This window comes from Podarcis liolepis, assembly GCF_965112155.1.
Source record: "Podarcis liolepis genome assembly, chromosome: 3".
Classification (NCBI taxonomy): domain Eukaryota; kingdom Metazoa; phylum Chordata; class Lepidosauria; order Squamata; family Lacertidae; genus Podarcis; species Podarcis liolepis.
In genome coordinates, this window is record NC_139557.1 from 49,075,508 (window position 1) to 49,092,027 (window position 16,520).

Sequence of the window (16,520 nt, forward strand, 5' to 3'; positions counted from 1 at the left end):
AAGATACATTTTTAAGTTAACTTTGGAGTAAGCTCAAGTCAAGCTGCCATATGGAATTACTCCGTGCCGCAAAGCTGGCCCAGGAACAAATATTATTTAAAATATATATTCTGTATGAATTCCTCCAACGGTGATATGTTTGCATTACTCCCACATGCTATCAGTTTCCAACAGTAAACATCATTCATATTCATTCATAATGGAGAATCATGAAATAACGAAGTTGTACTTGGGCTTGGTTATTTTGACAACACTACAAAGCAGAACCATATTAAGTTATTTGCCTCAAAGCCTGCTGGCACCTGCAGTTTAGCATATTTACTACCATACTTTGGAAGATTGATCACAGGAAGCCAAGCTATCCCCTTTTTAAAAAATCAGAATCAGCTGTTTTTCTTCAAGCAGCCTGTCTGATCATCGCCTTCAGGATAACCAAGATGTTTCTTTTGTGCTAAATGCATTTATACATTTGGAGTCCTAGTAGCCTTAGGCATCCCCAGTTGCCACTAAGATAACAACCCTCCCCTCAACTTTATCAGTAATAAACAAGTTAGGAAACAAACTGACTCTCACCCTTGCTTACCATAGTTGTGGTGGCAGCTCAAAGTAGACTCTCTTAACTGTAGAGACTTCTTTGGAGTGGGCTCTCAGTTAGATAACAATGGTATTGCTTCAGAAATATTTTCCCCAACAGCCTCAGGTCTAATTTAAAATCTGTCTGAACTGGGTTGTCTTAAGTTCTCATGCAGCATAATCATAACTGTGGCCTGGGCAGATATCATATTGTAAACTAATACTGGGCACACAGTTACCTAGTTTAGATATGACAGAAGGTGAGTGAGATGCTGCACAGGTAAGTATCGTTTGCCTTTGTGCAAAGGATAAGGGTTTAACTGCAAAAAAAATCAAGAAACCAGACGGAGACTACATATTGGTAGCTGTATTTTTTAAAGAAAAATTTCTTCACATAATAAATACATCTTATACACATTGACTTCAAATTTACTTCAGAAATCTATTTACAATATAAATAATTATAAATGGAAACAATTTTCAAGATATTGGTGACATAGCTAAGTTGGGTTTCCTACGTTACATTCCAAAGGAGAACTTCAAATTACAGATGTTATGCTACAATGTCACTAGAACATGAACATTGCAAGTCGTGGTGTTTGTGATGTTGGCAACTTTGCACTTTTGCCATACCAGCGAGTAATCCTTTTGGCCTTCCTGATCCTAAACACATTTTCTTCAGTTTCACAAGTTGCTCTGAAGTGCTCCACAGAGCTTCCCCATTCACTTCAACGGAGGACGCCTACATTCCTTTACATGCATAGAGCAGCCCATTCCATTGAGCTATCGGAAATGCCTGTGAGCGCAAAAGGAGCTCAGTATGTGCCTTAGAGTGCTGGATCAGACACATTATCATATGGGATAAAAGACCTTTTGATTTTGGTGGAACTCCAAGTAAATATGCTTATGGTAATCATCTTATTCACTGAACCTGAGCATGCTTATTTGGAATTTATTTCTTTTAGAATAAATGGGACCTGCTTTTAAGTCAGTGGTCCTCCTGTTGCTGTTGCTCCAGCAGAAGGCATCCACTACTGGAATAGGAGGAGGGGAGGGTTTTTTGCTGATGTCCCCTCCACCCTGCAGTCTCCACAGAAATCTGTTTACCATTAGCAGACCCCTCCCTGATGAATTCAAAGCCCATGCCCTTGCGCCAATGGAATACCACCCAATTGGTTTAGAAACAGGGTGTCTGCATATCCGTGAAAAAACAAAGCAAAATGCATCGTTATCTTAGAAGTGCTCTTGGATGCAGTTATGTTTGACCTTTAAAAAATCCCTTTAAGGAAAAATAAGACCATATCAATACTTAACAGAAAATAGTTGTGCATATTAATTTCTCTTTTCTTCTTAAAGTAAAACACTGTTCTTTCATAATAAGCCTATGTAATTGCTTGGTTTTAATAACACTTTTTCCATTTGAAAAGTAAGCAACATGCATTAAAAATAAATAAGAGTTTGTTTTTATAAATAGCTTAAATGACTACAATAATAATTGAGCATATTTGTTTTCGCTGTTAAAAAGAGAGGTTAGTAGCAGTGACTAGAACTGGACACTTCAATTTTTCAGCCCAATCGTGGCCAAGCTGGGTGCAATTAAGGGTATGATTTCAGTGGCTTAAGTGCACCTAACTTGGCTAGGACAAGACACTTTGGCTTGGACTGTAACATGTTCCATTCACAGAACAGGACTCTCCTGCCTTCTCCTTCCCTCTGAAGCCCTCACACCCTCAACACACATACAAACAAACAAAAAAACGGGTTCAGAATAGAAGAGCACATGGCAAGGCAACTGCAGCAGAAAGGGTGGCTACCAAAACTGCGTTAGCAAAGGCGTCTAATGCTCATTCTGCCACCTTCTGAATTCCACGTCTTTGTCTTTAATGCCAGCTTTACTGTTTCCTACCATGAAGAGTGCCACAACTCATAAATGAGCCATCTTTCATCAGCAGGTATATTCTTCCCATCTGAAGCCAAGATTAAACCACAAGACTTTTCTGTCTTTGAAGTGAGCATCAGTTGTCCTTAGCTTGTCTTACGGTAGTCTCCATGATAAACACACGATATTGTTTTATTATTCAAATTAAAAATGCATTGCAGTGCCTATTCTGCAAAAACAGCAAAAGCTTCTGAATTTCTCTATCAAAATATTTAATTTTCTGTTGAGGCACATTCTGGAGGTAACAGTCAACCATAAATAAAAGAACAGCCTCAGATAGAGGGCAGTTTATGCTATTTTGATGGGAATGAGTAGCTCTGCTGTTTTACTTGCATTGTTTCCAGATTCTTGGAAAGATCAGAGGAAAGCCATGTGACGAAATAAGAAAACTTTTAAATGCATAAACAAATAAAGTAATATAATTCCTATCAGAATCACCCAGGCCAGAGCTAAACACAGTCTGTGGTTTTCCTGGGAGCAGATCATTCTACAGAAGGCAACTGCACCAAAACTATACAGCAAACATGAAAGTTAGGGGAAACTGACTGCATATAAGCTCAAAATCAACAGAAAGGCTGGATTTTGGATTTCGTGCTTTAATTTTAAGTGCATTTTAGCTCTGGGGATAGATTCCAGGTTTTGGCAGATACATGAAAGAATGTTCAAACTGTGATGAAAAACACTTGAGTTTCAGTGAAAAGAAAGCAAGTGTCCAATTAGCAAAAGAAAGCAAATAACCATTTAGTTTTGTTTTAAAACAAAAACAAAACAAAACAAAACCAAGCACCCCCCAGGAAGTCTTCCAGATGAGGAAGAACATCACGTCAACATGCATTTTGCAGTATTTGTTAAGCACTCCAAAATCGTAGCACACGTTTCAACTGATTTGGAGCATTGAATCTTAAACCAAATACCCACCTTTTGGGTGTATTAATGCACCATTTCGCAATATTAATTGGGGGTGGGGGCATTAAAGCTCTGAAAATAAGACCAATTTCATTTATGCACAAGACAGCCTATTCCTTCAATCCTCTCCTATCCTTTTTGTAAAATATGCTGTACAACAGCATGTAATTTTTATTTAAAATTTGATAGAACACATAACCATTTAAAATTAACAGGTGGCCATTGTCATAACCAGGCAGAGGCACTGCATAAGCACTTCATTGTGAAGAGATCTAGCTGAGGCTCAAGCATATGGACTTTCTAGCTTAAACAGCTGCACCAAATGGATTACCTTTCAGGTCTTAAACAGACTCTAGAGTGCACTATCGGACTCTGACAACTCTTGTTGGGATCCATAGAATCTCAGCTTTCTTTTTTTCTTTTTATACAGCACACTGCTACCATAACCCTAAATGAATCTACACTGAGAGAGAGAGTGGGTAGAAGGTAGATTTAGACTGCAGCATCATACTCTGCAGACATTTGGACAGAATGTGCAGACACTGTAAAACCTTCCACCCAGAGCATACACATGGATGCATCATGTAAGATCTAACCCAGCACAACCATGTTTGCCAGTGGCACTTCTTCAGAGTGATTTATGTAAGCAGTATGTGGGTGGGGGGAATGGGCTGCCAGACTCATACTGTGATCATCAAAGGCTGTATTCAGTAACATGGTTGTATCACATTAGGCATCACTTCTTCCACATGGCTGGAAGGGATACATAGAATCATAGAGTTGTAGAGTTGAAAGGGACCTTGAGAGTCATCTAGTCCAATCCCTTGCAATGCAGGAATCTCAACTACTTTATGTGGAGCGTTTTAGGGGCTCTGGAGTCTGGGCTAGGCACCTGTCACAGGGATTTCAAAGCTAGTCAGAAGCATAGAGGATACTGCATGATGCAGAATATCATAAACACAGTCCAGTCCAAAGCATCATTACTGCAGTGCCGTTGTGAGTGGATTTCACACTTTCGGCTATGAGGAAAGGCTTAGAAACATCAGGGCATAGTATGCTAAAGACCCAGACTATCCAGACTATCACAATTTTTGAGTGGGATTCAAATACATCCTGGAAAATTCATCTTGCAAAACACACTCCCCCCAAAGATCAGACCTTTTCTAATAAGGAAAGTGATGGGGCATGTAGTGGAAAGTGAGGGATAACACGTTCTTGATGCAGTGCCGTCCTACCACCCCACAGACGAAGCAAGATAAATGCTCATTAAATAGCCAACATTGACTAATCTCTCTGGAAGATACCTTAGAAACCAGGTGGCAGTAATTCACAAAGGTTCCCGGTGTCACGGCAAAGTTGTGGTTGATAATTTTAAACATTAGGAATAATCGAATCAATACGAGGTCTCATGATTAGTCCACTTGCTTGACCAACTCTGCATGTGACAGAGGAGGCATTACACTGTGTTGATACTTGTACGATAGCAAAACATTTTCACAGCAACCATTGGGGCCTCTGCATAAGCCCCAATCATTCCCAAAGAGCTCTCATGGGACCATTGAAAGTTGCACTTCACTGGCCTGTTTCTTATCATCCCTGCCAGCTTTGATGCATTTTCAGAATTTTCTGAAACTGGGCAAGGCAACCATTCTCCACACTTTTGCTGAATTTTCCCTCCTTTCTCCCCACCTCCAAGTTGTGCTTCTGTTTTTCTGACACACCTGTGTTTCTGACCCTCAGCCTCTCTAACATCACTTCTGTTGGACTTTTCCACAATCCCTTCTATTTTTTTTAGCACAGGTAGGATGAGCCTTTGGCCCTTCAGATGTAGCTGAACTACAGCTCCCATCAGCCCCAGGAAGCCTGGCCAATGGCTAGTGATTATGGGAGTTGCAGTTCAGCACCATTTTGGAGGGCCAAATGTTCCCCTCATCTATTTTAGCAAATCAGGAAGTTCTCTCTCTGAACACAACTCAGTCATTCTTAGACCGAGGACAGGGCATGCCAAGTTGTGGGAAATGAATTATGTTTGAATGCTCTTCCTTTTCTTGCTTAACTATGCTCTATCTTCTACTATACTCCTTCCCAGAATGTAACCATTTCCCACAAAGTGATCACAATCTGATAGTCTCCTCTCCTGTATAACTATGCAGTTTCCAGAAGATTGAAGGGACCTATGCGCAGCAGCACTCAATGTCCTGACATTGCACAGGGGCCCCTTCTGAACATTGAGGGGGCCCTGCCACTTCAAAAAAATGATTGGGGGCCCCACGGTGCCCCAGGCCCCAGGAGTCAATGGCCTTGGCAGTTACATCTCTTCTGCTACTCCAAACCAGGATAAGAATGGCTCATCGCCCTTCTGTCTCTCCCTTGTCACATGACCTCAGCAAGCGGTTCTCTTCCTGTCTGTGTTTGTTGTCCAGCAAGTCAGCTTCCAGGTCAAATACCCATATAATAGCCAATACCCTATCAAAGAACCACACTGGCCCTATAACTTTTATCTAGCAGTCGAGTGCAGTCACTGGAGAAGCAGGACCAGCATAAATATGAAACTGCACAGATAGCTTTGCTTTAAAATGGGGGGGGGGGGCTGCATTTCACTTTCTTTTTCATGGAAAGAGTGGATAGCAGTTTTTGTCTTATGAGGGTGTGGCAGGTAGCCAGAGGCTTAGAAATTCAGTCGCTCTCTCTACATCCTCATACATTTCCACACAATTTAAAATCTGCCCCCTTGATGTACCCCAGAAGCTCCCAGAATCGTTCTCCACCACCACAATGTAGCATCAGCTTTGTGATTCAACTGACCACTGTAACCTTAACTGAGACCAGTGCATTTTCAACAGTAACTTAGATAAAGCAACACTTTCCCAGTACCTTACAAGTATTCTCTCTAGTGCATTGTAGTTTTATCAAATGCCAGTAACAGCAAGGGTATCAAAACATGTGTGCCTGCTGTTACTACTGCAAAGATATTTTCCTAGCACAAACTTTTTTAAAAAAGAAGAGAAATGAAAAGGGGGTTGGGAAACACCCATCAGCTCCCATTGGTTATTATAACTGATGTCCCCTTATGTCCCTGTGCTGGATCTTGCTGCATCCGTAGGTGAGACGTCACATCAAAGTGTGACCCATTGCAACCCAAAGAATAGTTCCTGATGGTTTCGCTGTCGTAAAGGTGCTCCAGAGCATATCCTGTTAGCGTGTATGCATGCTTATCAAAGTACTGCCGATGGGAATTGTAATAGTTTGGGGATTCTGCTGAGCTATCCCCTGGAGTTTGATGAGGCGACACTTCTGACTGAAGGCAGTCCTTAGCCAGTATCAAACTGGATTTAGAAATTCGGTCAGAATTGGGGCTGCTTATTCTAGACAGTGCCGTGGGGCTGTTGTCATAGTCATTGTCATGGGGGCTCATCATCTTCCCATCTTGTTGCTGTGTGTGTTCGCAGGGAGATGTGTTGGTGACACTAGGGACCCTGCAGGCATCTCCTCTCAGCTGTTGTTGCTGGTGGTGGTGGTAGCTTGCAAAGCAAACAGAGTGCTTTTTCCCTGCTCCGTTAATGGAAACCAGCTGATCGGGAGTCGACTTCCGCAACTGCAGCCTGTTTTCTTCTTCTTTAATCATTTGCTGAGTCGCTCTTATGAGAGTCTCAATTTTGCTGGGCTCGTGTGGGCTGCCCTGATACTGCTCAGAGTGGTATCGGTCACCTGATTCACTAGCAGAACCAGGGTCTGGGGAACTGACAACGCTTTCTTCATCCCAGTGCCCTCTTCCTAGAAAGTGGGGTAAAACAAAGGAGAGAAGCAATCAGCAACGGGCTGTACACAGTCAGAGAACAGCAGAACATTCAGACCTTATGCACGCCCAGTGGGAATATAACTCTTATAATAACTACAAGTCTTCTGCAACCATGAAATGGTGAAATTAAGCCTCCCCACCACCTGTTTCTTTGACCTTGTGACCAGTTCACAACACTGAAGTATCAGCAGAAGGGCACAACTGACAGAACTCCCCTGTCACGGTCCAAGTCAGCCTTTGCCAACCTAGATCTTCTTAGGCTCTAGCAACCTTCAATCCCAGACAGTACGACTAGTGGTCAGGGATTGTGGAATCTGTAGATCAAAACATCGCACCAAGTTGGGGAATTCTGGTTTAGACTCTAGGGCAGAGGTGGGGAACCTGTAGCTAATGGGTCACTCTAGGCCCACCAAATCAGCTGTCCAATTTGTCCCACAAAGTGATTTTTGGCTGGCCATGCCCACCTATCACACACGCCTGACATCAGGTGTGGAACAGGTAAAGGCACAGCTGCCAAAGAACAACAAAAAACACACAGTTTAGAGTGGACTCCTCATCATTCTTTTGTTATAGGCTTCTTGGTAGTGGCACCCTCCCTGTGGAACACCCTCCCTTCAGATGTCAAGGAGATAAAGAATTACACAACTTTTAGAAGACATCCAAAGGCAGCCCTGTATTGGAAGGCTTTTTTATTATTATAATTGGCTTGCATTCAGCACTATTTAAATTTTGCACCAAATACAAGTCCCATTGCTTTCTGCAAAGATCAGATCCACCTGATGCCATATTGTGGTATTAAATGATTGACAGGGGATGCCCCCACTTGTCAAATATGATCAATGAGTGTAAAACCTCATTTCTGATAGAAAAAATATTCCCTAATTTTAAAGATGCTTGACACTTCAATCATGGTCACACTTTTGGAAGTCCTACTGTGCAAGCAGAATTAACTTACAAGTAGCCATATAATTTGTTGATGTTAAATGTGTTCTTGTTGTATTTCAAACATTTTTTTATTAATTGTATTGTATCATGTTGTTTTAAATGTTGCAAGCCACCTTGAATCCCAACTTGGGGGAAATGTGGGCCATAAATACATTACAATAATTATAATGCAGAATAACAACAATTGACTGGCTGAAATGGTCCTTTTAAAAATATCTCTCTCTCTCTCTCTCTCTCTCTCTCTCTCTCTCTCACACACACACACACACCCCAGTGCCCTGAATATTGATGGGTAAAATCAATTTTTCCAAATATAATGTACCGGTATTTTGTCTGTCATTCTCACTAATATCTAGTTTCCAAGAGTCTTCTTTTTTTGTGAGATTATGAGGGTGAGCAGTGAGTTTGTTTGGGCTCTGGGTGAGAGCCAGGAGGCTGAGAGGGAGGTGTATTAGACGGAGAAGATGTTGATTTTGGTCTGTATTTATTCACAATTTGCATTAATGTATTATTTGTTTATGGAACTGTATTTTTGCAACATTTGATTGTTGTTTAAGTTGCCTGTTGCTGCTACTTTAGTTTTCTACACACGATTTAGAATTATTTTTATATATTAAGTGGTACAGAAATTAATTATTATGCATTTTTGTAACCACTGGTTGGTTGGAGAACTGCATTGCAAAATTTGGATAAGTGAATTTTGAAGGATGGCTGTGTTTTGGTGCTCACACAGTTTTGGAATGTCTGAATTGGATAGATTCACCTTTAAATGTGACCCAAATTGAAATTCTCCCCCATCTCTACTTCCTGGTAAGGTGCTAGTCAACAAACAGACCACAGATATCTCCTAACTCCATTGTTAGGTCCATAAATGGTCAACTTGAGACCATTCGAGGCAGGCCTTTCAAACCCTGGCTCAATGTTGCTACCACAACCTGCCTTCCAGTACATTTACCACTTACCGTGAATTCGGTGTATGGAAGTTATATGAGGCATGCTGTTTTCATAGGCTTCTCTGCTCTCAGGAGAAGATTTGGTTAAGGGAAGGCCAGATCGGGAACCCCACCACGCTTCCCTCCCAGACTGTGGTGTGCCAAGGAAGTATCGGCCAGCCTCACACCTGCTGCCTTCACAGGCCTGAGTGTGGAAGTGTCTGTCATCAGCCAACCTGGAATGGTCAAGTGCAAAACCATAGCAGAGAGCACTGCGGTCTGAGTATTGTCTATAGGCACAGGAGACATCGTGATGCTGAGAGTTTGGCCTTTCAATGGGATCCATCAATTGTGGGGAGGCAGTGTCGGTCAGTGGGCTGCCACCCCACTGGCTTTCATGGTCTGATTCAGATCTTTCTGTATGAAATCCAGAATACTGCAATACAAAGAAAAAGGGGAAAGAAGACATTAACGGTGGGATACGGTCTAAGAAGCAATTTGATTTACTGAAAACTCGGAACCCAATTCACAAAACAGAGGAGTTAGAACTGAAGAAGGACTAAGACAAGTTGCATCCATAACTAGGCTGTGAATCAGAATGCCTGCTTTCTCACTGCTACATAGCACTACAAAGCTTTCTGCACTGAAACTAGCGCTATTTTTCAAGAAAAAGAGGTGCCAGAACTCATCAGGAACACCTCCCTTGCTCTCTTATAATACCAATGACACCCACCTGAGAAGTGTGGGAACTGAGTTCCGGTGAGTTCCTGCTGGAAAAAAACCCTGATTGAAATCATAAATGTAAAAGCTATAGAAGTCAAATGGGACTGTTTTTGTCTATTCAGCCACAATCCCAATGGCCAAAATCCTTTTAAGACTCCATGAAGTGGCATCAGACCCACTGCCACCTCTAGCCCTCTCCATATAATCCCATGTTATGCAAGAGCTTTTCACAATAGTGCTCTGTTGTGTCTAGTGATACTGCTGTAACAGCAACACCCACTCACTCTGCTTTATGGGCTTACTGTGCCAATATGATGTTTCAGTTAAACTCCACAAGCTAAGAAGTTTCCTTCTTAGTTTGATCCCCACCCTTAATACTTATTTGCTGGCTCTCAGGTTTAAAAGTGGCAAATGAAGACACCATTTCCCAAGTGCTTATAGAGGCCAGAAAACTATGTTTGGGCAGTCATTTCCCCCTTCTCACCTGCAAACACTTGTTTCTAAGTTTATTGCTTCCCCAGAATCCACATGTACTTAAAAGGCTCTTAAGCAGAAGTTTTTTAGGAATCACTGGTATTATGATCACAGTGCAATTCTATGTACATTTGCTGAAACCCAAGTTCAACTTACTGGTAGTTCAACAGTAGTATTCATGGCACTTCTAGACTGTCACTATTTTCTGGTGGAATTCAATCTCATATTCAGGTTGTGAAGTTACAGTTTGTTTGTTTGTTTGTTTGTTTGTTTGTTTGTTTGTTTTTAACATTTGCTTCTGGTGTACAAGTATCTCAGGTAAATAATGCTAAAGTCTTCCATAACAAACCCACTTCCCAAAATATAATACTTTTTGCAATAAGGAGAGCGGTGGGAAAATGCACCAGAAAGTGTGAGATAACAATTGCTTTGATGCACCTTAATTTCACCTCTCCACAAACAAATAAGAAGAAGGTGGAGGTATATTTGGGGGCAGGAAACCAAATTAAGTTCTCATGAAGAAGAAATGAAATCAAAAGAGAGGGGGAGAAATATGAGGCCAAAATAGAAGCATGCTCTTGACCAATTCCAACCATATTTGGAAGTGGTTTCTTCTCATTTTCCTCCTGTCAACTCTTCTACAGCTGTTAACATGACTTGTCTAGTCAAATTACAAGATAAAACTTGGGACAAACACTAAGAGCTTATTTGGCCTGGAGTCCCTCCTGAAATCAGTCACCACTTTCCAAAACTAAAAGGACTACTGGCAGTAAAGGAGCACCAGAGAGTTCATATGATCTATTTCTGATCATCTCCAGTCAGCCCAGTTCTTCCTGTTGTACTGAGAGCTTCCAACGGGAGGGACTGGCAGTTCCTGGAACAAGAGTTGACATCCAGTGTGCTTATCCAGTGTGCCAGCAGAATGACAAGAGATGGGGGAGTGAGCATTGATCAAGGATGGCATTACTAGAAGCATCCATAGTGCTTCATATTAGGGACAGCTTGCATTGTGTTTTTGCCCTGTTGCTTAAGCACACAAAAGTTGCAATAATAGTACTGTTTAAGTATAATGCAAGCTGTGCTTCACCAGCCTCGATCTCATGTTTAAATAAGTGTGCTTTACTATTTTGGGGAAAGCCATGGGGTACAATCTGGAATATGGTCTGATCTGAATCAGAAACTCCTTGCCAGTTTTCTGCAGAAGTCACCGCCTACCTGACTGCTGTTTACACCAAAGGCGCTCAGCTTAGGAGCCAATATCTGCCCCCCTGCAAAGCTGATGGGCATTGCTATTCAAATGGCATGTGTGATTGATTATGCAGGGTGGGGCTTACCCAATATTTCATTCAAGTTGGCACCCTGGTGCTCAGACTTTTAAGCGCACCCTCCAGAAGTGGTTTTTTTTTGTGCATTCATGATTATTTGCGCTTGTGAAGCTACTGAGGCAGTCACACATGATTTTGCTTTCAATATAGTTTGCAAGTGCAAAAGTTATCTGGTGGCCACACTGTGCATACCCCAAAACCTCCTGCTAAAACCTGATAGCTTATTATACCCACAAATGTTCTGCTCTATCTCTGTCCTGCATTTGTTATGCTATAGCAGCTCCTCCCTTGGGGGAAAAGCAATGACAAACCTAGACAGCATCTTAAAAAGCAGAGACATCACCTTGCCAACAAAGGTCCGTATAGTTAAAGCTATGGTTTTCCCAGTAGTGATGTGTGGAAGTGAGAGCTGGACCATAAAGAAGGCTGATCGCCGAAGAATTGATTCTTTTGAATTATGGTGCTGGAGGAGACTCTTGAGAGTCCCATGGACTGCAAGAAGATCAAACCTATCCATTCTTAAGGAAATCAGCCCTGAGTGCTCACTGGAAGGACAGATCGTGAAGCTGAGGCTCCAATACTTTGGCCACCTCATGAGAAGAGAAGACTCCCTGGAAAAGACCCTGATGTTGGGAAAGATGGAGGGCACAAGAAGAAGAGGACGAGATGTTGGACAGTGTTTTCGAAGGTACCAGCATGAGTTTGACCAAACTGTGGGAGGCAGTGGAAGACAGGAGTGTCTGGCATGCTCTGGTCCATGGGGTCATGAAGAGTCAGACACGACTAAACGACTAAACAACAACAGCAGCTCCTCCAGACAGCAATCATTAGATTCTTTTTTAAAGCCTGGGAGCTCCCAATCATAGCTGGTTTGAAACTCTCCTTGTATGTTCCAGCCCCCTGATTTGGAGGTTTTGCCTCAGATATGTGATATTTGATGGTATTTGGAATCATAGAATTGTAAAGTTCGAAGGGATCCCCTAGGGTCATCTGGTCCAACCCCCTGAGATGCAGAAATCTCAACTAAAGCATTCAAGACAGATGGCCATCCAACTGCTGCTTAAAAGCCTACAATGAAGGAAAGTACAGCATCCCGGAGGTAGTCTATTCCATTGTCGAACAGCTCTTACTGTCAGAAAGTTCTTCCTGATGTTCAGTCCAAATCTCCTTTCTTGTAACCTGAACCCATTGGTTCAAGTCCTACCCTCCAGACCATTTATCACAAAGCAGGGCAGGGGTATGCTCAAAAATACTCAACCTGGCTAAAAATCATTCAAGGTCATCCCTATCCAGGTCATGTGCATAACTGGGGGGGCTAGATCCACAAATATTATTGAAAAGCTTTGAAAGTACTCAGTTATCAGAGGTTCTGCCCCTCTCCAGCAGAATCCTCCCCCCCCCCCAACACAATGTCCTGTTTATGGGGTATTTTTACCCTTATTTTTTCAGTAAAGTTCAACAACTTTGGCTACCCTCCCCCACCAATCCTGGCTATGCCCATGGCCCAGGAATGTAATTGAATTACCAGTGTTATTTTATATTTCGTTTGTTTCTATGTTTATTTTTTATTGGTGTTTTAAAATAAATATTATAGACTGTATTCCGTAAGCTGCTTAGAGATCTTTTGTTCTAGTAAGCAGTATATAAATCTTGTATAATAATGATGTCAATCCCTGGCATTAAGAACAGGTTCTGTAACTGAGCGCCCCGGCTCAGATTAAGTTATGCATTATAGCATATATATATATCTATCAGGTTCTTTATATATCACCCTGGCAAGGTGGCTACAAAAAATCCCCATGCAGTGAAAGGGCAGATCATGTGAGTCGGCTCTAAGTGGTTTCTGGACAGCAGCCAAAAGGAGGTAAAGTCTTTCATGGTCTCTCTTTTTACCTAAGCTTTATATAAATACAGAAACAAAATAGGAAAATCAATACATTTTACGAGAGTCTAGCTCCCCACTCCCTCCTTTTCTTGTTGAAAGAGCTGCAAAGCTTACATTTTCAGGCTTTTACAACGCAAGCTGCTTCAGGGGAACAGATCGGCTTACCAGTTACAAAGCTGTAAAACACTTAGGTTAAGAAGAGAGGCTGAGAAAACTGAGAATGCACGCGGTAGATTTCAGGGGAACTTAAGCATGCATCAGTATGCGCCGGGTTGTAACTTTATTAAGCTGCTAAGCGCTAGCACATTCTTGCCGGCTGGCTTGGGGCAACAGCACACAAACCCTTCCCATCAGACCTTGATAGGTCTCAGTGCCAGTCTGGCCAAGGACAACAGAACCAGGCTTCACACCCAAAGTCAAATGTGTGCTACAACCTATGTGACTCTTATTTCAATTCCTGGGGCAACACAACTGCTCTTACAAAGGAGGAGGGAGAGAAAAGCCTTCTCAATAAAGTCTCCTTTGCTATCAAAGGTTTCTGCAGTACTGGCCATTTGCAACTTTCTTAATTTGTGCCTGAAACTTGAGGGGGAATCACAGATGCAGTCTGCACTGTGCTGAGAACATATGCATGCTTTTAAATCACTTTTATCTTGCTTTTTACTAATGTAACTCTGAAATCTTACGTATGTTCATTTTGCATTCACTGTTGTAGGCAGAACAGATGGCAAAAGGCTTAGATTAAAGTAACAGCACAACCATTAAACTAACCTCTGCTGCTAGTGAGCCAATGCCAGTTTGGGGGTTACTTTTAGCAATAGAAAATGGAGAGATTCTCCCTTGTGTTTTTCAGAGTTGGAAAAGATTTGTATGGGTCTATTGGTATGAAGTCTGGTGGGCTGAATGTGTTGAGTGGTATCTTATGGCAACTTTGCCTTAGTGGATACTGGATTATCACTAATCTGACCCCCTCACACACCACCCAAGTACTGCAGCTATCCTGCCATGTCATATTTTATTCCTTTCTATTCTTTGTTCCCCAGACTTTGGAAGCGTATTTTGGAGAGTGGTGGTGGTGGGATTGGCAAAAACAAAACAAACAAACAAACAAAAAACAGATATCCTAACTTATGTAAGAAGCCCTTTCTGCAAAGCCACCTTTGGATCCAACCCATTATTTATACAGTCCTTTTTAATCAACAAAACAGAAGTTTCTAAATGAAAGTAACAGGCTGCAGTATGAGGTGGTTAGCTTTTGGAGGAGATATCAATATTCATCACATGAAAGCTTAGCAGTATTTCATTGACACTCATCAGCCAAGGCTATTACAGTAAATAAGTTTGGAGTTAAACAGCTGCAAATAACATTCCAATCAGTGGCTTAAATACAATTCTCCAACAGCGTGAAAAAATGAATTGCAGAAGAACCCCTGAAAGGTCATGCCAGATGCTGACCAAGTGTTTCCATTATAGAAAGAGTACTTTTCATTATACGGTCATTATAAGGAAAGATTACATTCAGATGATCATTATCAATAATACCTCTTGTCAATTTCTGCTGTACTGGGAATAGGTGTGTGTCAATCTGTACTTATTCAGTTGTTTATTACTGTAGATCATAGCATAGGTAAGAAAATTGACATAGCTCTAATATGACATGATGAACTCTGGTGACCTTGGTACAAGTTTGATCTCAAAACATGCCCTGAGGGCATTCAGGAAACACCCTGAATTCCTCACACTTTGCATAAAGGTCAGCACATGTACATTTAGTTGCCGGTACATACAGTTTATTCACCACCTGATAATTCGATAATTTGAAGACAGTGAGCAGACAAAAGATAATCAGTTCAGTCACACCCCACCAGGATGATTTCCTTTCAAACACTTAATCTTCAAAATGGACCAGGTGAAGCTGGGCAGGAACTCTGGGGAAAAGGCAGCAGAACTATTGGAAATTGTAGAAATTGCTCATCTCAAGGCCTTCCTCTCTTTTCTGTTGGAACACCTTAACCAAAATGGTATAAATCCCCCAGGTTTCAAAAAGTCAGCTGGCTCTCCTAGCTCCAGCGAGGACCTTCAATCAGTGTTCACAAGGAAGGAACACACACACTCTTAAGGACAGGTATGCTATTTCTCCCCTCCTCTGCATTTCTTAATTTACTATTAGTGTGAGTCCTGCTGGAAAAATTGTCATGCTCACTTCTGGAGGCTTTTGAGAATAGGTGGGGTTTCTTCCATTCTTTAGATCAAGGTTATGTAGGTATGGTAGGATTTGCTGCCTGCTTAAATTGAAATGTTACTGTCTGAAATAGCATTGATGTACGGTATTCTATCACTTTTATTTCATATAATAAACCAAGCACATCTACCTCCCCAACTCTACTCTCTGCACCAACACTTAGTACCTGCCATCTGAGACAACCACCTTACTCAGCTTAATGGAAGAGCTAGCCCTGCCCACTGACCTTCATAATACTCTCTGCTCACTACCTGCTTGCACCTCATATGTTCAGTTTTTCCTCATCATTTAATCTACCAGAGTTCAAAACCATGCAGGCAGCCTCCATTAAGTAGAGATGCTCTCTTCTGCAGGAGAGCTGCAAGGATATGATGGAATTTCCTCCATATGTCCTAATCACTAACACACACACCACACACATTTATTTATTACACACACACACACACATATATATATATATAACATATATATATATATATATATATATATATATATATATATATATGGTTTACAAAGTAAGATTAGCAGACAGGGACACCAAGAAAATATTTTCAGTTGTGGCCCCATATAATTTATTTTCCACATGAACATAGAATATATGTTGCAGGGGAAGCTGCCTTGCTCCAAATCAGACCTGTTGATCCAGTTAGCTCGATACTGTCTACACTCAACTGGCAATGGATCTCCAGAGCTTCAGATGGGGTCCCTCCAAGACATGGGAGCATAGGAAACTCCCTTATATTGAGTTAGACCTACTTTAAAACATATGAAGCACAA

At 41.6% G+C, this 16,520-nt stretch overlaps 1 protein-coding gene across 2 annotated transcripts in view; it reads right to left on the minus strand.

The window, feature by feature from the left end:
* Positions 1 to 931: 931 nt before the first annotated feature.
* Positions 932 to 16,520, minus strand: part of SIM1 (SIM bHLH transcription factor 1) — a 59,518-nt gene continuing 43,929 nt past the window's right edge. For both annotated transcript variants that reach the window (XM_083497661.1, XM_083497662.1), the window contains 2 exons: positions 9,125 to 9,530; positions 932 to 7,192 (listed from right to left, as the gene is read on the minus strand). In XM_083497661.1, the coding sequence (XP_083353787.1) occupies positions 6,453 to 7,192; positions 9,125 to 9,530 (1,146 nt within the window). In that variant the 3' untranslated portion in view covers positions 932 to 6,452. The remainder of the gene's footprint in view (positions 7,193 to 9,124; positions 9,531 to 16,520) is intronic.